This window comes from Lemur catta, chromosome 6, assembly GCF_020740605.2.
Source record: "Lemur catta isolate mLemCat1 chromosome 6, mLemCat1.pri, whole genome shotgun sequence".
NCBI classification, from domain to species: Eukaryota; Metazoa; Chordata; class Mammalia; order Primates; family Lemuridae; genus Lemur; species Lemur catta.
The window spans coordinates 58,081,902-58,104,664 of NC_059133.1; the positions used below are offsets into that span (position 1 = coordinate 58,081,902).

General features: G+C 41.0%; 1 protein-coding gene across 1 annotated transcript; it reads left to right on the forward strand.

Moving 5' to 3' along the window:
* Positions 1 to 11,077: 11,077 nt before the first annotated feature.
* Positions 11,078 to 15,985, forward strand: BCDIN3D (BCDIN3 domain containing RNA methyltransferase). The gene is made up of 2 exons (XM_045554968.1): positions 11,078 to 11,349; positions 15,199 to 15,985. Exons 1-2 carry the CDS (start codon positions 11,113 to 11,115, stop codon positions 15,841 to 15,843), a joined length of 882 nt encoding a protein of 293 aa, XP_045410924.1. The 5' UTR covers positions 11,078 to 11,112; the 3' UTR covers positions 15,844 to 15,985.
* The last annotated feature ends 6,778 nt before the right edge of the window (positions 15,986 to 22,763 follow it).

A 22,763-nucleotide genomic window follows, 5' to 3' on the forward strand; every position in this document is an offset into this window, starting at 1 on the left:
GGCTGGATCTTAGGGAAAGCAGTAGTTGTGCATGGGGGTGTGATCTGAGAGACCGAAATAGCCCTTTATCAACTAAGACTGACCTCAACGTTAAGACCTGGCTTGCACAACAGATTTCTAAATTCCTACAAGAAAAACCACACTCTTGGTAAACTCCTTAACAAGAGGAGCTATCAGGCAAATTATCCTAACTCTGATTTACAATCCAGACCAGTACAACTCTGATTGGACAGAGAATAGACCATACAAACATTCTTTTCTGATAAGCTATTGCAGACCTTACACCAGTTTCAGCTTGTAGAGGCTGTCTTTGTGTCCTATAGTTCACCTTTTGATATAAATAGCTAAATTCCACCTCATTTTAATGCTAAAACCTTTCCCCAAAGTGAACATGGGATGTATGTTCCATGTATGTTTAATCATTGTGCATGCATTGGGCTCCCCTCATAAATATATATAGCTTCCTCTCAAACCTGCTGAATGTGTATGATATGCATGCTTACCCTATGAGGCATAAAACCAACCCGTCTGTCCCCTCTTCAAATTGAAAGCACCTTTGGTCCATGCTGGAGACTTTCTCTTCCTGCTTGCAAAACAATATTGCCAATAAAGCTCTCCTTTCTGCTGTTGAGCCATCCTAGTTAGACGACAGGGGGAGGGAGGAGGGATTCCAGGCACAGGGAATAGTATGTGCAAGGACATGGAGCCCCCACCCAGCACATTCAGGGAACTCTGAGTTCCAGCACGGCTGGAACAGAGATATTGGAATGGGGTGGGGAGTGGGTAGCCAAGGTGAAGATGAAGACCCTGGAAGTCAGAGGACCTTGTAAGGTCTCACAGCTCAAAAGTGTGTATTACCTGAGCACTTGTCCAAAATGCAGACCCTCAGCTCCACCCTAGGCCTCCTGAGTCAGAATCTACATTTTAGCAAGAGGTTCATGTGACTCATTTGCACACTCAAGAGTTCAAGAAGCTCTGATTTAAAGACTTGGGACTGTATTCTGGAGGCACCAGGGAGACTTTGAGGGCTTTCTGCAGGGGTGGGACACAGGTGCTCTGTCCTCCTCCCTTGGTGTCCCCAGCAGGAGATGGCTTTTCACCTCCTCGTCCCGTTTCTTCCCCAGCTCTCTGCCACCATGAACCCAAAAGGCTTCAGTCCTCCATCCACTGTTTGGTCTCAAGAGGGGACAGACGGGTTGGGTTTATGCCTCATAGGGTTTATGCCTCCTCAGCCACGTTGCCCTGAACACACCTTATAAAATTCTTGAACGTAGGGAATCCCTTGGGTCTGAACAATAATATATAAAAATGCAAGGTTCTATTCTTCTGTGAAAGACTTTGCACAGCAGGTGGACCTTGGGGAATTCATTATGCCCAAGCAGTGGCACGTACTGAAAATACAAGTAGGCTCACATAACATTTAGAAAAATTCACAGTTGCTAAATCCGTGGTGAGTTAGGAAGGGAAGTTGGGGATGCTTGGAGACATGGCTCCTAACCTTTTCTTTGTAATAACCCGTATTGGGTTTTTTCTAACTATAAAACTACTATATTAATATATGCATTATAGAAAGCCTGGAAAATACATTAATTTGAAGAAGAAAACAAAAGGGCAGTCAGAGAAAATATCAGAAAGGATTAATAACAAACTGGGAAAGAGGGAGACACAAATCAAGGGTAAGAGCACACTTGCATGCACACTTTCACATACACACTCTTCCCATTACCTCCCACCACCCTTACCCTGTACTTCTGATTTGGTTATTTCCATAATCATGGATTAATCAATATTTAATGTTTACATTATCAAGACTGTAAACTCTGTTGACTACAGAATTATATGGTGCACAACGATCACTTTTCCTTTCCTGCACATTTTGCTTTTCTGGAAGATAATCGCTGTTAGTTGCACGTTCATTGCTTAGTTTTCTATATGCTTATTAATAACGTTATATTTCTTAACTCTCCCCTAAGTGGGTAAATATCCTCTCACAATGTTCAGATACATTAGATGTTCTATCAATGTCATCTTGTTGATGCCATCTTCTTTTCTGGAATCTTCCAACTGCTCTAACCTGCGTTGGCTGCTCTGAAGATCTGCTGCCCAGCTGTTGCCCAGGAACCTTCCTTCATCTCCATCCTGAGGATCCCTTCACCATTCTCCTCTATTGGAAATCTGCTTTCTAGATTTCACAGACTTCTCCTTCTTGGCTTTCTACCTCATTTTGATGTCCAACATTCTCTAGTAGTTTTCTGAAGGAGCTCATGGAAAACAATGTTTTTACCTCCTTGTATGTCTGGAAATGTCTTCATTCTGTTCTTACACTTAATTAATCATTTGTCTGTGTATAGAATGAAAGATTGGAAATCATTTTCCTTTGGAATTGTCAAGGATTGTTCCATGGCCTTCCAACTGCCAGGGGGGGGGTGTTGAGAAATCCACTGCTACTATGATTCTTGATATTTTGTATGTAATCTGCTTTTTTGTTTTGTTTTTAATCTTTCTGAAACATTTCTTTATGTTTCTGAAACATCAAGAAGGCTCTGCAAACCTCACACCTGGCTGCCAGTTGTCTGGAAAGTGGGAGGGCAAGAAGCTGAGGCTCCCAGCACTCACTGTGTAAACCTCTCCTTACGCTTGCAGCAGGTTACCCTTGCCTCCAGTGGACTGGAGTCTCCCAGACCAGAGACGCTCTGTTTTACCCTCTCCACTTTGCTGCTGGGGATGGAGAGGGGCACAGTCAGATGGCTGCACTCAGTGGAGAACGGGTGGGGTATAACTGCTTCTTATATTGCTTCTTTAATAATTCTTCATATTTTTTATTTTGACATAAGTATAGATGTACAGGAAGTAAAAAAATAGTACAGTGAGGTTCCCTTTACCCTTCATTCAGTTTCTCTCAATGGTTATGTATTATGTAATTATAGTGTCCTACCAAAACTGGGAAATTAACTTTAGTACTGTATGTGTGTATAATTTTGTGACATTTTATCACACGTGTAGATTCACATAACTACCACTACAATCAAAATCCAAAACTATTCCATCAACACAAACATCCCCATTGAGCTACCTCTTTATAGTCACATCCACTAACCCTACCATCCCTAACCCCTACCAACCACTAGCCTATTTTCCATTTGCTCTAATTTTGCCATTTTGAAATGTTCTATAAATTGAATCATACAATATATTCTTTTGAGATTTTTTTTCCATTCAACGTAATGCCTTTGCGATCCAGCCATGTTGCACATACCAGCAGTTAATTCCTTTTTATTGCTAACTAGTAGTCCATGATTTGGACATATCACAGTTTTTTTGACCATTTCCATATTGAAAGACATTTTGGTTGTTTCCAATTTTTGGCTATTACAAATAAAGCTACTATGAACATTCAGGTACAAGTCTTGTGTGGAATAAGTTTTCATTTCTCTAGGATAAATGCTCAGGAGTGCAATTGCTGGGTTGTATGGTAAATGTATGTTCAGTTTTTTGAAATATAATTCACACATCATGCAATTGACCCATTTAAAGCATACAATTTAGTATTTTTAGTATATTGAGAGAGTGTAAATATACCATCACCACAATCTAATTTTAGAACATTGTTGTTCCCCCAAAAGAAGCCTGATATCCATAAGCACTCAATATTCATTCTCCCTACTCCAAATACTCCCCCTCCATCCATAAGCAACTACTAATCTACTTTCTGTCTCTATAAATTTGCCTAGTCTGGACATTTCATATAAATAGTATCCTATAGTATGTGATCTCTTGTAACTGGTGTCTTTCACATTGCATGTTTTCAAGGGTCATCCATATTGTTGCATGGACCCACACTTCATTCTTTATTGCCAACTAATATGGATATACCAATTTTATTTATCCATTCATTAGTTGATGTACATTTGGGTTGTTTACATTTTTGGACTATTATAAATAATACTGCTGTGAACATTTGTGTATAAGTTTTTGTGTGGATGTATGCTTTCATCTCGTTTGAGTGTATATCAATGAATGGAGTCACTAGATCATAGGGTAACTCTATGTTTAAGTTTTGAGGAACTGTTTTCCAATTGAGCTGTATCATTTTACATTTCTACCAGCAATTTATGAGGTTTCCAATTCCTCTACATCCTCATCAACACTTGTTACTGTCTCTTTTTTATTTTAGCCATTCTAATTAATGTATATTTAGTTGTTCCTTTTTTTTAAAGAATTTGTTGAACTATTTACCAGAGTGCCTGTCATTTGACATTCTCACAAACAATATATGAGAGGTCCATTTTCTCCACATCCAAACATTCAAGAATTTTGTGTTGTCAATGTGTTCTTTAGTTTTACTATTCTAATAGGTGTATAGGGATATCTCATGGTGGTCTTAGTTTATATTTCCCTAATGGCTAATGATGTTTAACATATTTTCATGTATTTATTTGCCATTCGTATATCCTCTTCAATGAAATGTCTCCAGATCGTTTGCATATTTTCTAATTAGATTAGAGGTTTTTTTTTTTTACTATACAGTTTGGTTTTGTTGGTTGGTAATAGCTTTTTTTTTTTTTTTTTTTTTTTGAGACAGAATCTCGCTCTGTTGTCCTGGCCGGAGTGGAGTGCAGTGGCATTATTACAGCTCACTGCATCTCAAACTCCTGGGCTCAAGCAATCCTCTCATCTCAGCCCCCCAGAGTAGCTAGGACTACAGGCATGGCATGCACCATCCATCTGGCTAATTTTTAAACTTTTTTGTAGAGACAGGGTCTTGCTATGTTGCCCAGGCTGGTCTCAAACTCCTGGGCTCAAGTGATCTCCCACCTTAGCTTCCCAAAGTGCTGGGATTACAGGCATGAGCTACCATGCCTGACCGTAATAGCATTGTAAAAGTTCTTTATATATTTTAGATACAAATCCTTTGATAAATATGTGATTTGCAAATATATTTTCCCTATCTATAGCTTGTCTTTTTGTCTCCTTAACAGGACCTTTCACAAAATAAAAGTGCTCAGTTTTGATGAAGTCCAATTCATTGATTTTTTTCTTTATGAATCATGCTTTTGGTGTCATATCTAAGAACTCTTCCTCAAATTCTAGGTCCTAAAGATGTTCTCCTGTGTTTTCTTCTGAAAGTTTTATGGTTTTACATATTACATTTAAATCTATGATCCATGTTGAGTTAATTTTTATATACAGTGTGAAGTTTAAGTGAGGTTCTTTTTTCTATTATTTTCTTTTTGTCTATCAATATCTAATTGTTTGAGCACCATTTACTGAGAGGAATAATTCCTCTGCTTTTGAGACCCATCTACTCCCCACATACCAAAATTGTCTGTTGCCACCAATTACTGAAATGTTAGAGGATTCAATAGTATTAGCTGTGTAGCTTTTTGATTTTCCCCTCCAATGGCTTAGGAGTCACTGCTCCTGGTCAGCTAAGTCAGTTAACACTTGCCATCTGCTTTCCAGTGTCCCACATTTTGTTACTGTTGTTCTTTCTCCCATTTTCTTTGTCTTTGAAGGTTTGTGGCTTTTTCTATTATTGGAGTTTCAGAGAAGAATAAAAGTGAGTGAGTGTATGTATGAGAGAGAGAGAGAGTGTGTGTGTTTTCAAACCACCCCTTTAACTGGAAGTCTCTTAAGCCCTTTTCAAGCCTGGTTCTCCTGTTTTACTTTTATAATTTACGAATTCTTGTACATCCTTTCAATAAATTCCTTTTTTGTTTATCAAACAGAGCCTGTTTCTGTTCCTTACAACCGAGAACTCTGATACAATGAAAATGATTTACTTCAGGTGGGAAAAAGAAAGGATTCTGAAAATAGCTGACAAGATTAGCTGTTAATCACCTGCAGGGCCTGTGGGATTTCAGAAGGGACAAAAATGGTTTAGATTGTGGAGGGTAGGCTAGAGAATGCCTGTGCAAAAGATCTTCATATTAATTCTCCAAAATCTTAGTAATTAGTGAAGTCAGATTATCAGCTTAATGAGCCCCTTGAGATCTAAAATGTGCCTGGGGAGAGAAATGGAGGATACCAAATATCCTTGTTTCTATTTTACCTTCCATGTGGGATTGAAGTTAAAAAAATACCAATGGCATAAATTCACACCTAATGGCTACAATGTACACTATCTGGGTGATGGGCACATTTACAACTTTGACTCAAACTGTACAAAAGCAAACTATGTAACCAAAACATCTCTAACCTTGTAATATTCTGAAATAATAATAAAAAAAACCCCAACGTGGGAACAAGGAGAATTTTAAGTCTGGAACAGATTAAATGAAATCATGTATAAAAGCCTAGTACCAATCTTCTGGTCAATATTCCACAAATATTCACTCCCTTCTTCCTCTGCCATTCTTCCCAGACAGAGACTAGTTAGTTTTCTCCCAAATTCATATTTTCTTCTTCCTGGACACATTGCTAGACTATATACCTCACATCTCTTGCATCCAGGTGGACCCATGGGACTGAGTTCTGGCCAATGGAATGTGTATGGGAGTTAGGAACACCTCCTCTGGATCTGGCCCCCAAATCTTCCCTTGAGATTCTCCAGGCTCTCTCCTCCCTCATCTGCAGCCAGATTCAGCGGATTCACTAAGAACTCCAAGTCTCCAAGGAAAGGCAGAGCTTCTAGATGTGTCCATGAAGTCTCTGAGAAACAGAGTGCCTGCCTCCCCTTCTTACCCACATTGGACTGTGATATGGGGTGAAATAAGCTTTTATCATGGTAAGCCACTGACATTTGGGGATTGTTAGTTACAGCACTTAGCCTACCCTGAATAATTCTGCCCTATCTTTGGAGAAATTGCCTTTACCTCCTGGGTCTCAGTTTCTCCATCTGAAAACGAGGGGTTTAGAGGAGGTACTCTCCTGGTTGCCATGCTGCTATAACACTCCATTTATAAATTGTATGGTTATTATTTCCAAGTGGTTTAAAACTCTACAAGGACTAATTATAGAATTTCTCAACTATAATAAAGACTAAATCTCTACTTCATAGATAAGTTGTGTTCCAGAAGTTCAGGTATGAGTCCCTGGTTGGAACATTGTTTCTATGACAACGTAGATTTAATTTTTAAAAATATACAAAGATTCCTGTTTAATCTTCAGTTCTGAGGCCCCCTGAGCCCTACACTGGCAGTGAGTGAGAGCAGAGGCTCTAGGGTGTGATTGGAAAGTGACAGGACAAGAGGATAGGATGGGCTGTACCCTGGGCCAGGGTGCTAGCTGTGCAAGTTTCCCTTGGGAGGCACTAGAAACCATTATACGTGTGAGTCATTGCCAAACTAGATATTTCTAATTCTATATATACCTTTTTTTTTTTTTTTAGAGACGGGGTCTTGCACTGTTGCCCAGGCTAGAGTACAGTGGGGTGATCGCAGCTGACTGTAACCTCAAACTCCTGGGCTCAAGCAATACTCCTTCCTTAGTCTCTCAAAGTGCTAGGATTACAGGAGTGCGCCACTGCACCTGGCCTACTTCTTCATTTTAACTATGCTTAGGTACATGTTCCATGCAGGTCAGAGATGGATTTACCATGAAGCTAATGAAACTTAAGCTTCAGGGTCCTCACTCCCACCCAAGACCTTTCCAAGATCCTCACAATGTGTTCATGAGATCGTTTATTTTGCGAAATTTGAAAAAGTATGATATTTAACTGCAGTTGGCTAAGGCTGCTGTTTATTTCCACTTTTTATTTAATTGTTTTTCTTAGACTGAGTCTTGCTCTGTCACCCAGGATGGAGTGCAGTGACATCATAACTCACTGCAACCTCAAACTCCTGGGCTCAAGTGATCCTCCTGCCTCAGCCTCCCAAGTAGCTGGGACTACAGGTCTGTGCCATGAAGCCTCACTAATTTTTTTATTTTTAGTAGAGATGGGGTCTCACTCTTGCTTAGGCTGGTCTCAAACTCTTTATTTCCATGCTGACTTCCCTTCCTTCACATCTCTCCTTGTGTTAGATGGCACTAAAGGGGCCACAGGCATCTGGGGGATTTAGCTGAGGGGAAGTTTAGTTGGGAATCCTACTCCATTTAGACTGTATGCATGGCTTACAGTCACATCCATGCATAGTTATCACCTGCCTTCCAGAAATACTCTTATCCACTCACTATGCTGACTCACCTGGTGTTGTGACCCTTAAGTACAGGGCCAGAGATCAAATGAAGATATAAACGTGTCCTACAGCACCTAGCATGGGAAATATGTGGGAATGGAGGAGAATCAAGGTTTGAAAACAAATGAAGCCAGAAGCCAGTATGAAGACAATTATTCCCATCATCAGCCACGTAAAAATATAAGTGGAAGATTCTGTCTCTTATTGACATCAGTGAAAACAAGTTTTGTCCTGCCAGCAATATATTCAATAACACAGCGTATATAATTATAAATGCACCGTGCATTCTTTTCTTTTTTGATAGGAATTGTATAAACTATAATTTATCAGAATTCCTATGTTTAAATTTTTTGATGACTTGACACAAATTACTGATATCAATGCAGATAATAAAATACTTACAATGTACCATTCATAACAAGGTTTTCAAAGACAAATTGGCTAAGAAACATAGTCAATTTGGAGACTATATCTAAGATTATTCTTTGCACAAGAAAATTTGAAATGCTCTGAAATCCTGCAGCTCATGGATGAAAGAAATTTGATCAAGGCTTTCCCCCAATTTGATAACAAAGCTAAAAATTTACATGACATTGCCAATAACAACTGTGAACCTGAAAGAATTTTTTTAAACTATCAAATAATAAAAGACAAATTTGATCCACTGTGCTAAGATTGAATTATCTTTCTACTCTTTCTCTAAAATGGTATTATCAAATTATTGCCATGTGAAGAAGCAGCCAAAAATGCAAGAAAAAACTAATACTTAAGTGTGACTGGTATTTAATTAATCAAATTATTATGGAAATTTTTTGCAATATTTGTGGTAGTTAGCTTTTTAAAATTTATAATTTATTGTGATTTCTCATTATAAATAAATATTCATTTTCATACCTATCTTTATATTTGTAATTTGGTGGGGGTTTTTTTTCCTTGAAGAAAGTACCCCTTCTGCCCCTATCCCTCTGCCCCCAGAATTATGTAAACATCAGGCTCCACAAAACCTGGCTGACCAGAGCACAGCGCAAGCTCTTATGAGCTGCTACAGTTATTTGAAGGGTTGGGGCTGGCTATTCAGGCCACAGGTCCAGGAGTTGAGCACTGCCAAGTCACCTAGGTTAATAAGGCTTTGAAAAATGGGCACAAGTTAGAAAAGTCACCAAAGTGGGTCAAATTAAAATGCCTCTTTATGGGGTCATCTCTGAGGTACGTTAGGTCACCAGTAATGTTACCAGGCCTACACCTATCTTTGCTTCTGCAGGAACCCCAGCATCAGGAGAAACCTGCCATTCTGCCATTCATCCTCTGGCCCTGTTGCCGATATTTCTTCTGGTGAACAGTGTTTCAAGAACTCAAAACGTGCTCATGTCCTTAATAAAATTAAACCCTTTTACTGACAAAAAATATATACACTGGTTTAAACAAACAAAAAAGTGTTTACAAAAGCAAGGTGATTCCAGCTCCTTGAAAATTAAGGATTGTCAATTGTGTTAGCATCACCTAGTGACAAAAAACAGGTAAGTTCAGCTCACCAAAATTGTTCAAAAACTGGGAAGAAAAATGGAGATGCTTCCCTTCCCTCCCTTTTCTGGAAGCTATGCTGAGTACTGCGGTTTACTCAATTCCACTGTGACTTTTGGTTATTAACTTATGTCCCCAAATCTTATAAGAAAATAGTGAAACTGCAAGTCAGACAGAGATGAAAGAATGAATAATTCTGCTGACCCTCCCTGACTCTGTTGAATATTCTGGGCCATCCTGGCTTCAGGCTTGAACCTGCTACCTAGGCTGACTCCTCGATTTCTCTCCTTACCAGCTCTTTCTTTTTCTTTTTTTCTTCCTTTCAAGAGACAGGGTCTTGCTTTGCTGCCCAGGCTGAAATCAGTGGCTATTCACAGGAGCCATCACAGCACACTGCAGCACCCAACTCGTGACCTCAAGCGATTCTCTCTCCCCAGCATCCTGAGTAGCTGGGACTACAGGCTCGCACCACTGTCCCCAGCTCAACTCTTGTTTTTTCCCAGTCTCTGGCTCAGCCTGCATTTCGCCTAGCTCCATTCCACCATGTCTGTTTCATTTCAGCTCCTTTCTCCCTTCCGTCTTAATTTCCCTCAAACGGACCTAGCTTTAGTTGTCTACTTGCATCCTCTATTGAATTTTCATTCCACAAATATTTGTTGAGCATCTCTGTGGAAGGCATTATGGTAAGCACAGGGGACTCAAAGCTGAGAATAACGTAGCGTTGCAAGCACACTCTCTTGAGCCAAACTGCCTGGGTTTGAATCTTAGTACTATCATTTCTCACTGCGAGACCTTGGACAAATTACTAACTTCGTTGTGCCCCAATGTCCTTGTTAATACCTATAAAAGGCTTAGAAAGGTGTCTGGTGCCTGGTAAGCATTCTTTAAGTGCGGACTCTTAAGGCATACAGTCCTTGCCTCTAAAGGAGCTCACGTCTACGGTTGCCCTGTCTGCCTGTCGCTCCTGGCAGGCAGGGCTGTCTGAGTCTTCTGGCATCTCAAGTGACCAGCAGCTCCTCGCTACCCTTTCCTGAACTGGGTGCAAGTTTTTGCGTCACAGTTTCACAGTGTGATCCCTGACAAGTAATTTCTCCTCTCTGGGTCTCATTTTCTGCATTTGTAAAGAAAGGAAGTTAGACCAAAACTCATTTCCGAGATCCCGACAAACTACTTGTTCTGTGTCAAGTGGCCCAAGTTTCAAACTATGTCAGCTTGGGCAAGACGCTTAACTTCTCAGCGCTTGTTTCCGCCCTGTAAAAAAAAGTCGATGATATTACTAATCCCCTCCTAGGATTGTGAGGAGAGTTCCAATAAAATAACGCAAGCCCCGGGTGTCTGGCACACATGGAACGCTCAGAGCAAGCCAGCCCTCCTCATCCCCGGCACGTTCCCACCCAGCCACCCGCCCCCGCCCTCGCCGGCCGCAGGTTTCCGGCTTCCGGTTCCGCCCGGACTTGAGGTGGGGCTGAGGCTAATGGCGGCGTCCACGAACCTGGCTGAAGGGGTAGTCGAGGAGGCCGCGGCGGAAGAGCACCCGCGAGTTCTGGAACCTGGGGCTGCCCCCTTCGGAAATTTCCCTCATTATTCCCGCTTCCACCCTCCGGAGCAACGGGTCCGCCTCCTGCCCCCGGAGCTGCTTCGACGGCTCTTCCCTCCTCAGAGTCCTGAGAGGAGGCCGATCCTGGGGCTCGACGTGGGGTGTAACTCCGGGGTGAGTGACGGGGGAGGGATCGGAGCACCGGGAGCCGAGCAGTTGGCTGCCTCTACGTCCCCTGTGGTTCTGGCCTGGGCGCAGCATCACACGCACCAAACTTTCCCAAAATGAGCATAAAGCATAGCGTTGACCAGTCCAGTGCTGCTGGTACCTGTCCGTCAGGGTCCCACCACCGTCTCTCTTTAGGAATCTTGGAGAGGAATCCTTGTCAACTACGTTCCGAATTCCTGCGTCCCCACCTCAGCTTTCGCCGCCCTCAGGGCCAGACCTCAGGTGGGGAGGATCACTGTATTAGGAGTGGCCCCTGTGCAGCGTACCTGGCGACCTTGCTGGGGAGAGGGGACTTTCAGAGACCCACGTTTGGGAGCTTGGGTTGGAATTGGTTTACTGAGAGAGGAGCTAGGGGTGACAGAATCGTGACTAGAATTAAGACTCGTGTGTGCTGTACAGTGCTGAATGGATCCTGGAGCCAGATGCGTATTTTTTTTTTTAAAAAGCAGTGAGTTTCCAGCCTGAGCAAGAGTGAGACCCCGTCTCTAAAAAAATAGAAAGAAATTAGCTGGCCAACTAAAAATATATAGAAAAAATTAGCCGGGCATGGTGGTGCATGCCTGTAGTCCCAGCCACTCGGGAGGCTGAGGCAGTAGGATCGCTTAAGCCCAGGAGTCTGAGGTTGCTGTGAGCTAGGCTGACGCCATGGCACTCTAGCCTGGGCAACAGAGCGAGACTCTGTCTCCAAAAAAAGAAAAACAGTGAGTTGATGGAATATAGTGGAGAGGACAGCATTCTGCCACAGGAGTGGAGGAGGGAGGCTCTGCCACTCTTCTTACCACAAAGTATTATCATGCATATGATTATAGTCAAACCACATCAAAATAAGGAAATGTCTCCCTCACACCTATTTGTTGCCACTGGGTTAGGCTAGAGGAGCAGGCAGTCTGACCCTATGATCGCAAATGCTTCCAAAGTTCGTACCCTCAATCCACTCCCTTGATCACTCCAGACCAGAAGCTGGAGGGGGTGTGGTGAATTTTACAGTGGCAGAAGAGACTTTAGTGGACAACTGAAGACCCTGAAGGACACAGCTGATAAGTGGGAGGGGGACATTTGGATACTGTCTCAAAGACTAGAATGAGCAGATGGGTGGGTGTCTGGGTTTCCTCTGCAAACATTCTCCACTGTAGTGATATAGAAAATCAGAGGGTAAAAGCATTGAAAAAAGAGAGGCTGGGCTTAAGGCTTGGGATTTCATGAAAGGCATTAGGAAACCAGAGATTTTAAAGTTGAGAATAGCATAATATATACATTAGAGGCAAAGGCATAGTTGGCAGTAGTTCCCAAACCTGGCTGAATGTTGAGGGAGCTTTCTATTTTGTACTTTGTAAAAAATGCTTGTGCTTGATAAACCAAAAAAATTCAAAATACAAAAGCGTATATAGTAAAAAGTAACTCTATACTCCCAACCCTAAATCCTCCTTTTCCCCCACACAGTGGCACCACTAGTTGCATAATAATTTCTTGGGTATTTTTGTCCTGTGTGTATACCAGTAATTATATATGTATAAATATCATCCCTCTTTTAGTTTTACAAATAGTAGTACACTGTTTTGTACCTGCTTTTCATTTAATAACTCAGATATTCATGTCAGTGCATTCTTTTTTTAACAGCTTCATAATATTTCACTGTATAGATGTACCATAATTTATGGGTGCTTTTTTTCCAACTTTAAAAACTTTCAAGCCCCACTTTGGATCTACTGAATCAGTTTCTCAGAGAATTGGGCCCTCGAGTCTGTATTTTCTCATTTAAGCTTCCAGGAGACTATAGGATTGGGGAATTGAGAGGGGAGAGGAATGAAGAGATGTGGTGGAGAAGGGACGGATGTGAGGAAGTGATCAACCATAGGGCCACACCCAAGATCAGAAAGGAGGAGCAAGATAGTGAAGAAGTAAATAGAAAGGTGGACAGAAAATTAAGCAGCGTGGCCAAGGGCCTTGCTACTCAAAGTATGACCCTTCAACTATAGCACTGGCATGATTTGGCAACTTATTAGAAATATCGAATCTCAGCCATCACCCCAGATCTGCTAAATCAGCATCTTTATTTTAACAAGATCCCTAAGTGATCTGTATGCCCATTAAAGTTTGAGAAGCCCGGGCAGAGGAAAGAACCTAATATAGCCTAAGACTTGCCATGTACTATGTGACATTGGACAAGTAAGTCATTGTGAACTATGCTACACATATAGAAAATTACATAAAACACAAACCTATACTTTATGAATTATAATAAAGCAAATGCGTTTATGACCACAGTTCAGGTCAAGAATAAAACATCAGTGCCCCAGAAGTCCTCCATTTGCCTTTTCCTGTTCATAAATATATCCTATATCCACCAGAGGAAACAACAGTCCTGACTATTATTATCATTTCCTTGCTTTTCTTTATGGTATACTGTTTATCTTTCCTAAACAATGTAGTTTAATTTTACCCATTTTTGAACTTCTTATAGGTGGAAGCTCATCATATATTTTCTTTTGTGGCTTGCTTTTTTTTTTTTTTTTTGAGACAGAGTCTCACTCTGTTGCCTGGGCTAGAGTACCATGGCGTCAGCCTAGCTCACACAACCTCAAACTCCTAGGCTCAAGTGATCCTCCTGCCTCAGCCTCCCCAGTAGCTGGGACTACAGGCGTGCACCACCACACCCAGCTAATTTTTTCTATTTTTTGTAGAGACAGGGTTTTGCTTTTGCTGGTCTCGAACTCCTGAGCTCAAGCAATCCTCCTGCCTTAGCCTCCCAGAGTGCTAGGATTATAGGCGTGAGCCAGTGCGTCCCGCCCTGTGGCTTGCTTTTTAACTTAGCATTATATATTTGTGAGAGTCATCCATGTTGTTGCACTGAGCTGAGTTCTTTTGTCTTTAACTGCTATTTAGTATTCTGTCTTAATGACTATACCACATTGATTTGTCCATGCTATGATTATTGGACATCTGACTAGTTTCCATTGTGCATTTTCTTCACCTGTACAAAAGGCATAAATAAATATTTTCCTCACACAGTTGTTAAGCAAATCAGGTATTAAATAGGAAAATGCCTTGAAAAATACTATATATAACAACACAAATTTGAGTTAGTTATAATGGTTATAGAAGTCAAAGTTAGAGAAAGGAGATAGTGACTTGTTTAAGAGTCAAAAAGGTACTAAGGTGTTAAAAATCACAAATCATTGGATTTGGCTAGAAGGAGGTCAGCATTGACTTTTAGGCGTGATGGCTACAGAAACAGAATAAGTCTCAGAAGAAGGTGACAAAGCATAAGACAGGTAGTTAAAATTGAAGTTGTAGAGTGAAAGCCAAATGAGGACTTTTCGGAATCCAGGCTTTTTCCAACCACAGGTCTTAGAAGCAGGTTTTTATAAGATGGGGTTTACTCTATTTCTCACCTTCCTGGTAAAGGACACCTATAACGTTACGGCTTTCTTCTTCCTTAAGGTCTGAGATACCAGAAAAAGATAGTGAGTTTACCAGCATATTACTTACTGGAATATACTGCTCTAGGCTCCTTTGCTATACCCATTTGGCTATACCTTTCAACTATACCAATCTACCCTCAGTGTCAGGGAAGACATAGGGATGATGCATTACAGCCTGTGACCCCTGGAGGACACTGAGTGCCTACTCTGCAGAAAACTTTTTACACAACCTCCTTGGGTTATGGTTTAAGGGCCTCACATCCTATAAAGCCAGGGGTAAGTGGCATTCTGAGTGGGAGGATGAGAGATACAGATTTCTCTTCCATTCACTGGTTGAGAGCTGCAATGACAAAGCTCTTTTGGATTCCTCTAGGATCTGAGTGTGGCTCTATACAAACACTTCCTTTCCCTACATGATGGGGAGACCTGCTCAGATGCCTCAAGAGAACTCCGTCTCCTCTGCTGTGACATAGATCCAGTCTTGGTGGAGCGAGCTGAAAAAGAATGTCCTTTTCCGGATGCCTTGACCTTTGTCACCCTGGACTTCATGAATCAAAGGACTCGGACGGTTCTCTTGAACTCTTTCTTAAGCCAATTTGGACGTTCAGTTTTTGACATTGGTTTCTGCATGTCAATAACCATGTGGATTCATCTAAACCATGGGGACCATGGCCTGTGGGAGTTCCTGGCCCATCTTTCCTCCCTCTGCCACTATCTCCTTGTGGAGCCGCAGCCCTGGAAGTGTTACAGGGCAGCTGCAAGGCGTCTCCGAAAGCTGGGACTCCATGATTTTGACCACTTCCACTCCCTTGCCATCCGAGGTGATATGGCCAATCAGATTGTGCAGATCTTGACCCAGGACCATGGCATGGAACTAGTATGTTCCTTTGGCAACACCAGTTGGGACCGAAGCCTTCTGCTCTTTAGGGCAAAACAAACCACAGAGACTTATCCAATCCCTGAATCACTGATAGAAGAGGGGAAAGAAATGAACAGATTAAGATTCTGGAGGCAGTGAGATGGGAGGGCAGGAAGACCAGGAAAGAAATATCAAAAGGGTCTTATATTGAGAATGATGTTTACTCTCCTTAACTCTTTTTTTTGTTTGTTTGTTTTTTTTTGAGACAGAGTCTCTCTCTGTTGCCCAGGCTAGAGTGAGTGCCGTGGCATCAGCCTAGCTCACAGCAACCTCAAACTCCTCGGCTTAAGCAATCCTACTGCCTCAGCCTCCCGAGTAGCTGGGACTATAGGCATGTGCCACCATGCCCGGCTAATTTTTTCTATATATATTTTTAGTTGGCCAGATAATTTCTTTCTATTTTTAGTAGAGACGAGGTCTCGCTCTTGCTCAGGCTGGTCTCGAACTCCTGACCTCAAGTGATCCACTCGCCTTGGCCTCCCAGAGTGCTAGGATTATAGGCGTGAGCCACCACGCCCGACCAACTCTCCTTAACTCTTTAACAATCAAACAGCCTCAAAACCTGGCAGAAGCTTTTGGCAAAATGTCCAAGGCCTGTAATTGAAATAATCAGTATCCGTTCCCCATTGTTTAGAACAATCTCTGAGGATAGTGAATCTGTGGAGTAGTGAGCTAGGCTGTCTGGACTGAGATGGCCTAGAAAAAGTAAAAAGTGATCCTGGTTGTTGGACACGGAAGGCGTTGCTTTTGGGGTTTATTTATAAAGACTAGACCAGGCTAGCCTTAGTATGTATCAGTTCCCATGGCTCCTTGAATCTGATCTGGTTTCTTCAGGCTTCTCTACTAACTAGGCCTGCCTTTGGGCAAACTCACAGTGCTGTCTGGAATGAAGAGTCACTGGCCTGGCTAAAGGAAGGGGTTAGTAGGAAAAGCATGTTATCTAAAGTAGGTCAAGTCTCCAACATGCCCAGGCTTGGCACAGTAGTTACAGATACTAGCCAAGATGCATTAACTGCTATTTAAAAGATGTTTAAAAGATTTAAATTATAAATCCAGAGATAGTGATTCAGGTCTGGAATGGGGCTTAGGAATCTGGTGTGTGTGTGTGGTGTTGCATTCTTTTGTTTTCCATTTTGTTGGTAAATTTTAACTGTTTTTAAGTATACAATTTTGTTGCATTAAGTACATTCACAGTGAGGAATCTGTTTTTAACAGGTACCCCAGATGATTCTGATGCAAGCAGGGGTAGACCACACTTTGAGTGCTTAGGGTCCATCCAGCCCCCCTCTGTATAATTTTCCTGGGGTAAGTTCTTCCCCATGATTTTCCTAAATTAACTAATTAATTTTTTTAAGAAAGACTTCTAGATTCCCCATGGTTTTAACAACTACCTGTAAGCTGATGAGCCCCAAATACCAAATATATTGGTAGCCTCACATCCATGGTTCTAGGCTAATATTTTTCCTGTTTTGTAATTATATGCCCTAGATATTAATAGTTCGTAGGCACCTCAAAGTCAACATATCCCAAAAGCAAACTCATTCCTTCATTCCAAACCTAATCAAATCTCATTGGTGGCATTCAGTTATTGCTCAAGCTAGAAACTTGAGTTGCTTCTTTCCTCACTTATATTCCCCACATTGAAGTAGTCACAAAGTCCAGCAATTACATAAATCCCATTTATTCCATCCACGTGGCTGGTCCCTATCAGAGAGTTCTGTGTTAAGTCATCTACCCTCCAATCCATTCTCTGCCTTGCAGCCACAGTTTACTCATCTGTACAACTGAAATAACACCACCTTCCTTTTCCTGTGTCCACATGAGCTAAAGGATATGAATGTATTTTGTGGGACATAGAGTGTTAGACAAAAATAAGGTGTTATTATATACTCTGTCAGCATGCCACAGACCACAACTGTGCTTTGACCAAAGGCTTATGAGAAAACCATTTCATCTTGTAGAAGAAAACCTGCATCTTACTATCTCTAATAATTTTTTAGGATGAGGAAGTAAAAAGGAGTTTAGCTTCAGTGCTACAAAGCATTTTAAAGGAAACAATTTTGAGAGGGAGGTATATGGAGCCAATGGAAATGAGGCCAGTTTATGATGGTCTCAGAGTGATCACAGTGGTTATAGAGCTGAATTTACCCACATCTCTCTAGATCTTAATTTAGGAACACTTTGAAACCTTGTGACCCTGCTGGGTTCTGTCTCCTACCACCTTTCACCAATGCAGTGCAAAAAAATGTATATGGGGCTGTGGTAGGCTGAATAATAGTCCCCAAGATGTCCATATCCCAATTCCTAGAACCTGTGAATGTTACCGTAGATAGCAAACGGGACTTTGCAGATATGATTAAGCATCTTGAGGTGGTGAAATTAACTTGGGTGATCAGAATGAACCCTAAATATAAGTATCCTTACAAGAGGGAGGCAGAGGGAGATTTGATCCACAGTAGGAGATGTAATAACAGAAGCAAGAGGTTAGAGTGATGTAAGGAAGGGCTGCAAGCCAAGGAATGCAGGTAGCTTCTAGAAGTCAAAAAAAGGCAAGGAAATATATTCTCCCTGGGAGCCTCCAGAAGGAACGCAGCCCTACCAACACCTTGACTAACTTTCAGAACTATAAGAGAATAAATTTGTGTTATTTTAAACCACTAAGTTTGTGGTGATTTGTTTCAGCAGTAACAGGAAGCTAACATAGGAACTCTGACTACAGTGAGATTGGCTTACACGCCAAGTGGCACCTGTACCAAACAACTCCTCAGTGGCAGAAAATGGCCCCAGTGACCAAAAGGATACACAGAGGCTCCATTTACATGGTTAACTTAAAAATCTTCAATAACTAAAAGCTTTGGGAGATGCTTCAGCATCTGAACTTGATCTGTTCCCTACTAACATTCTATTAGCTGAGCAGTTACCTGACCTGTTGGGAGAAACCGTTGTTTCAAGTCTGTGCAGTCAGTTTCAAAGAAGATATGTCATTAGTGCTCATAAAGATGAGGCCCTGGTACCAAGAAAGTAATGGCTATATAATGGTCTATGAGAGCCCTTGGAGACAGTGAGAATCTTTGGCTCCAAGGAAAGAACATCTTATTTATCTTCACACCAGCCTAATTTAGGAAACAACACCAAGCATGATGAAACTTCTTGAGGGACAAGAAATAGAGAATGGTCCTGGATATACTTGAACATTTAAAAATATATATTTTATGTAATCTATTATCTCCAGAATACATTTCAACATGTAGTCTATAAAAATGAAATACATCATTTTTATACTAAATATTTAAAATCTGTGCATCTTAAAGTTCATCTCAATTTGGACCAGCCATACTTCAGATGCTCATTAGCCAGCCACATGTGGCTAATGCATGTATTTTCATGGGAAATCAGGAAACATTTTATCAAATTCCTTCCATATATCTAGCACAGTCTTAGCTGCCATGGGGAGTAGGGGGAAGGTACATTAAACCACCCCAGACTTCCAAAGGTTAGATTTGATTCATTCAGCAAATATGTTAAAGTTGAGGAGAAAAAGAGAGGTTCATATAAGGTAATAAGCAATCTCGTGAGCTTTAGGAAAGGAAAGTCTGTGGGCAGCAATGGGCATGGAAGACTTTCTGCAGGATGTGGGACTTGAGCTGTCCCTGAAAGAAATACAGCTTTTGGAACAGTGGACAAGAGGAAAGGACCATTCCCTGTGAACCTGGAGAAACGAATCTCTTGGCAACAGTGTTTTGCACATTTAGAACAGACAAGACTGACTGGTCTAGAATGGAGATGTTATTCTGGGCAGTAGTGGGAAATAACAGTGATCTTTGCCATTAACTAGATTTTAGATGGAATATCTGTAAGTAAAAAGAAAACTATAAACATACTAGAGAATACAGCTAATTTTAAAAAGTGGCATAGTCTCCAAACAACAGAAAAACTCAAAAGCTATAAAGGAAAAGATTGATAAATTTGACCACATAAGGCAAAAAAGAAAAAAACCAAAATCCAATAAAGTTGCATGACAAACTACCAACTAGGAAAACTATGCAATGCTTGTGAAATACGAAGGGCTAATTTCATTATAATATAAGTAACTCATAAATCTATTTAAAAAAGGCTTTCACAGAAAATAATGGCAGATAAACACCCCAAAACGTTTTTAATCTTGTTAATTACAGGCAAGTAAAACTGAAAAAAACATTTCATCACTTAGATTAGTACAATATTCACAAAGTTTTAAAACAGAGATGGTGAGAATGTAGGAAAATAGATATTCTTGTGCCCTGCTAGTGGGAATAAAAATTAGCATGACTATTTTGGAAGGTAATTTGTCAATATTTATCAAAATATATACTTCACATACCTAGGAATTCCATTGCTAGGAATTTATCCTGTGGATATACTAAAATATGCAAGGAGGCCAGGTGCAGTGGCTCAAGCCTGTAATCCTAGCACTCTGGGAGGCTGAGGTGGAAAGATCACTTGAGCTCAGGAGTTCAAGACCAGCCTCACCAAGAGCGAGACCCCATCTCTACTAAAAACAGAAAGAAATTAGCCGGACAACTAAAAATATATAAAAAAAATTAGCCGGGCATGGTGGCACATGCCTGTAGTCCCAGCTACTGGGGAGGCTGAGGCAGAAGGATTGCTTGAGCCCAGGAGTTTGAGGTTGCTGTGAGCTAGGCTGATGGCCATGGCACTCTAGCCCGGGCAACAAAGCAAGACTCTGTCTCAAAAAAAAAAAGAAAAGAAAAAAAAAAAGCAATGATATTGAGGGACAAGAAATAGAGAATGTTCCTGGATATACTTGAACATTTATTTTGAATATGTATTTTATATAATCTAGTATCTCCAAATGCAGTGTTATCCATTAGAGTTAGTTGACAAAAGTGAAAAGAGGGAAATAACCTAAATGCTTGTCAGTAGGCAATAAATACTGTGGTATAACCATAAATAGATTACTATGCAATTGTTAAAAAGAACAGGGTAAGGTGGGGGCAGTGGTGCACACCTGTCATGCCAGCTACTTGGGAGGCTGAGGCAGGAGGATCACTTGAGCATTTGAGTCTGCCTGGGCAACGCAGCAAGACAGTCGCAAAAAAAATTTTTTTTTTAATTTAAAAAAATTGAAAAGAGCAGGGTAGTTTGGTATATGCTAATATGGAAAGATCTCCAAGATATTTTAAGTGCAAGAAGTTAAGGTGCAAAACAGTGTAAATGGTAAGATCCTGCTGTCTTACCTATTAGAAAGAATATAAACATAGAAGGTAATAAAACAATTAAAAGCAAAAACCAAAGAGCAGGATAAGCTGCTCTTAGTCATATCGAAGAATCAGCCAAAAGGTTAAAATGGCTCATTGCTGGGGATAGGAAATGCAGCAAATAATTGCTTATGTATTGTTTGTTTCACCATATGCACATAATACTTTTTAAAAACTAGTCTTAAATGAATAATTTTTTCAAGTAAATTAAGTGGTATCTTTCTAAAAATAACTCATCCCCTACTGTCCCACCCATCTATCTGCCTAATTTTTTCCTCACAGCATAGCCAAAATTCTTGGAAGAGTTTTAAACATTTCCTGTCTCCATTCTTTAGTTTGTGTGTCTTTCTCATCCCTTCAAAATCTGGTTTTGTCAAAGTCTCCAATGATGTGTGACTAAAGTCAGCAGTCATGTCACTGTCTGATCCAACTTGATCTCAGTAACATCAGGAACTATACTCATCCCCTGGTATTCATGGGGAATTGGTTCCAGGACCCCTAAGGATACCAAAATCCTTGGATACAGAAATCTCTAGTGTAAAATGGTGTAGTACTTGCATATAACCTATGCACATTCTCCTAGAATCATCTCTAGATTACTTATATTACCCAATACAATGTAAATGCTATGTAAATAGTTGTTATGCCGTACTTTAAAAAAATTGTATTTTTATTATTGTAGTTATTTATTTATTTTCCTCTGATCTGCAGTTGGTTTAATCCAAGGATGCGGAACTCACCAATACACAGGACCAACTGTTGGTCTTTTTTGGAAGCTTCTTTCTTGGGCTCTGGTGATAGCATTGATCCAGTTTTCTTTCTCCTTCTCTGGAGACCCCTCTCTAATATTGGTGTTCCTTGGGGTTCTGTTCCAGCGCTTCTCCTCTCCTTGTGTGACAGCCTGTACTCCATGGCTTCAGTTACCACCAGTGTTCTGATGACTTACAAATCTCTTATCTATAGTCCAGATTCCTTTCCTGAGCTTCAGAATTATTTATCCAACAGCCTATATCAATGCTTCCGAACCTTTCCCATGTCATAGCACACATAGAAAGTGATGGTGATTTCTATGCAGGATGATGCAATCCAGCATAACCAAGACTGCCCTCTGTCTCATAGAGTTTGTGCTGCCCTGAGAATTGAGAAGACCAATATGCAGCATAGCTGTTGGGAAGCTCTGACCTCTTGGATAGACGTTTCTACATGATGTCTCCCCGGGCATTTCAATGTCCCCTCTATCACCACAGTCACTTCGCTAGTCCAAACCACATCATTTCTCATTTTTCTCTTCAGTTACTGGAAAAATCAGTTACTGATGACTGCTAACATCAGTACTTTGTATGGCGTTCCCTGCTTCAACTCTGTGGTCATTGATTCAGTGTTGGGGCATCTTCATTGCTCAGAGGTTGACACTAGCCATTTAGCCACTGGATTACATTGGTTGATAAACTGACCCCAGTTTAAAACTCCTGACATCAGGAGATGGTCAGGTTGGTAGCTAGCCTCTCAAAACATTTTAATAATCTAGCTATTCTCCAGATTGGACTGACTGAGTGCAAACTTTTTTTTTTCTTTTTAAGAGACAGAGTCTTGCTCTGTCGCCAGCTAGAGCACAGTAGCACGATCATAGCTCATGGATGATAGCTCACCGTAACCTCAAACTCCTGGGCTCAAGCAATCCTCCCATCTCAGCTATGCACATGCATTGGCACTATGCATAGTTAGACCATACCACCAAACTGCTTTGTTACCAACAGCTTG

Coding starts and splice junctions, on each gene's coding strand:
- BCDIN3D (XM_045554968.1), top strand. CDS start 11,113: ATGGCGGCGTCCACGAACCTGGCTGAAGGGGTAGTCGAGGAGGCCGCG. Junction 11,350..15,198: donor ACGTGGGGTGTAACTCCGGG/GTGAGTGACGGG, acceptor GGATTCCTCTAG/GATCTGAGTGTGGCTCTATA.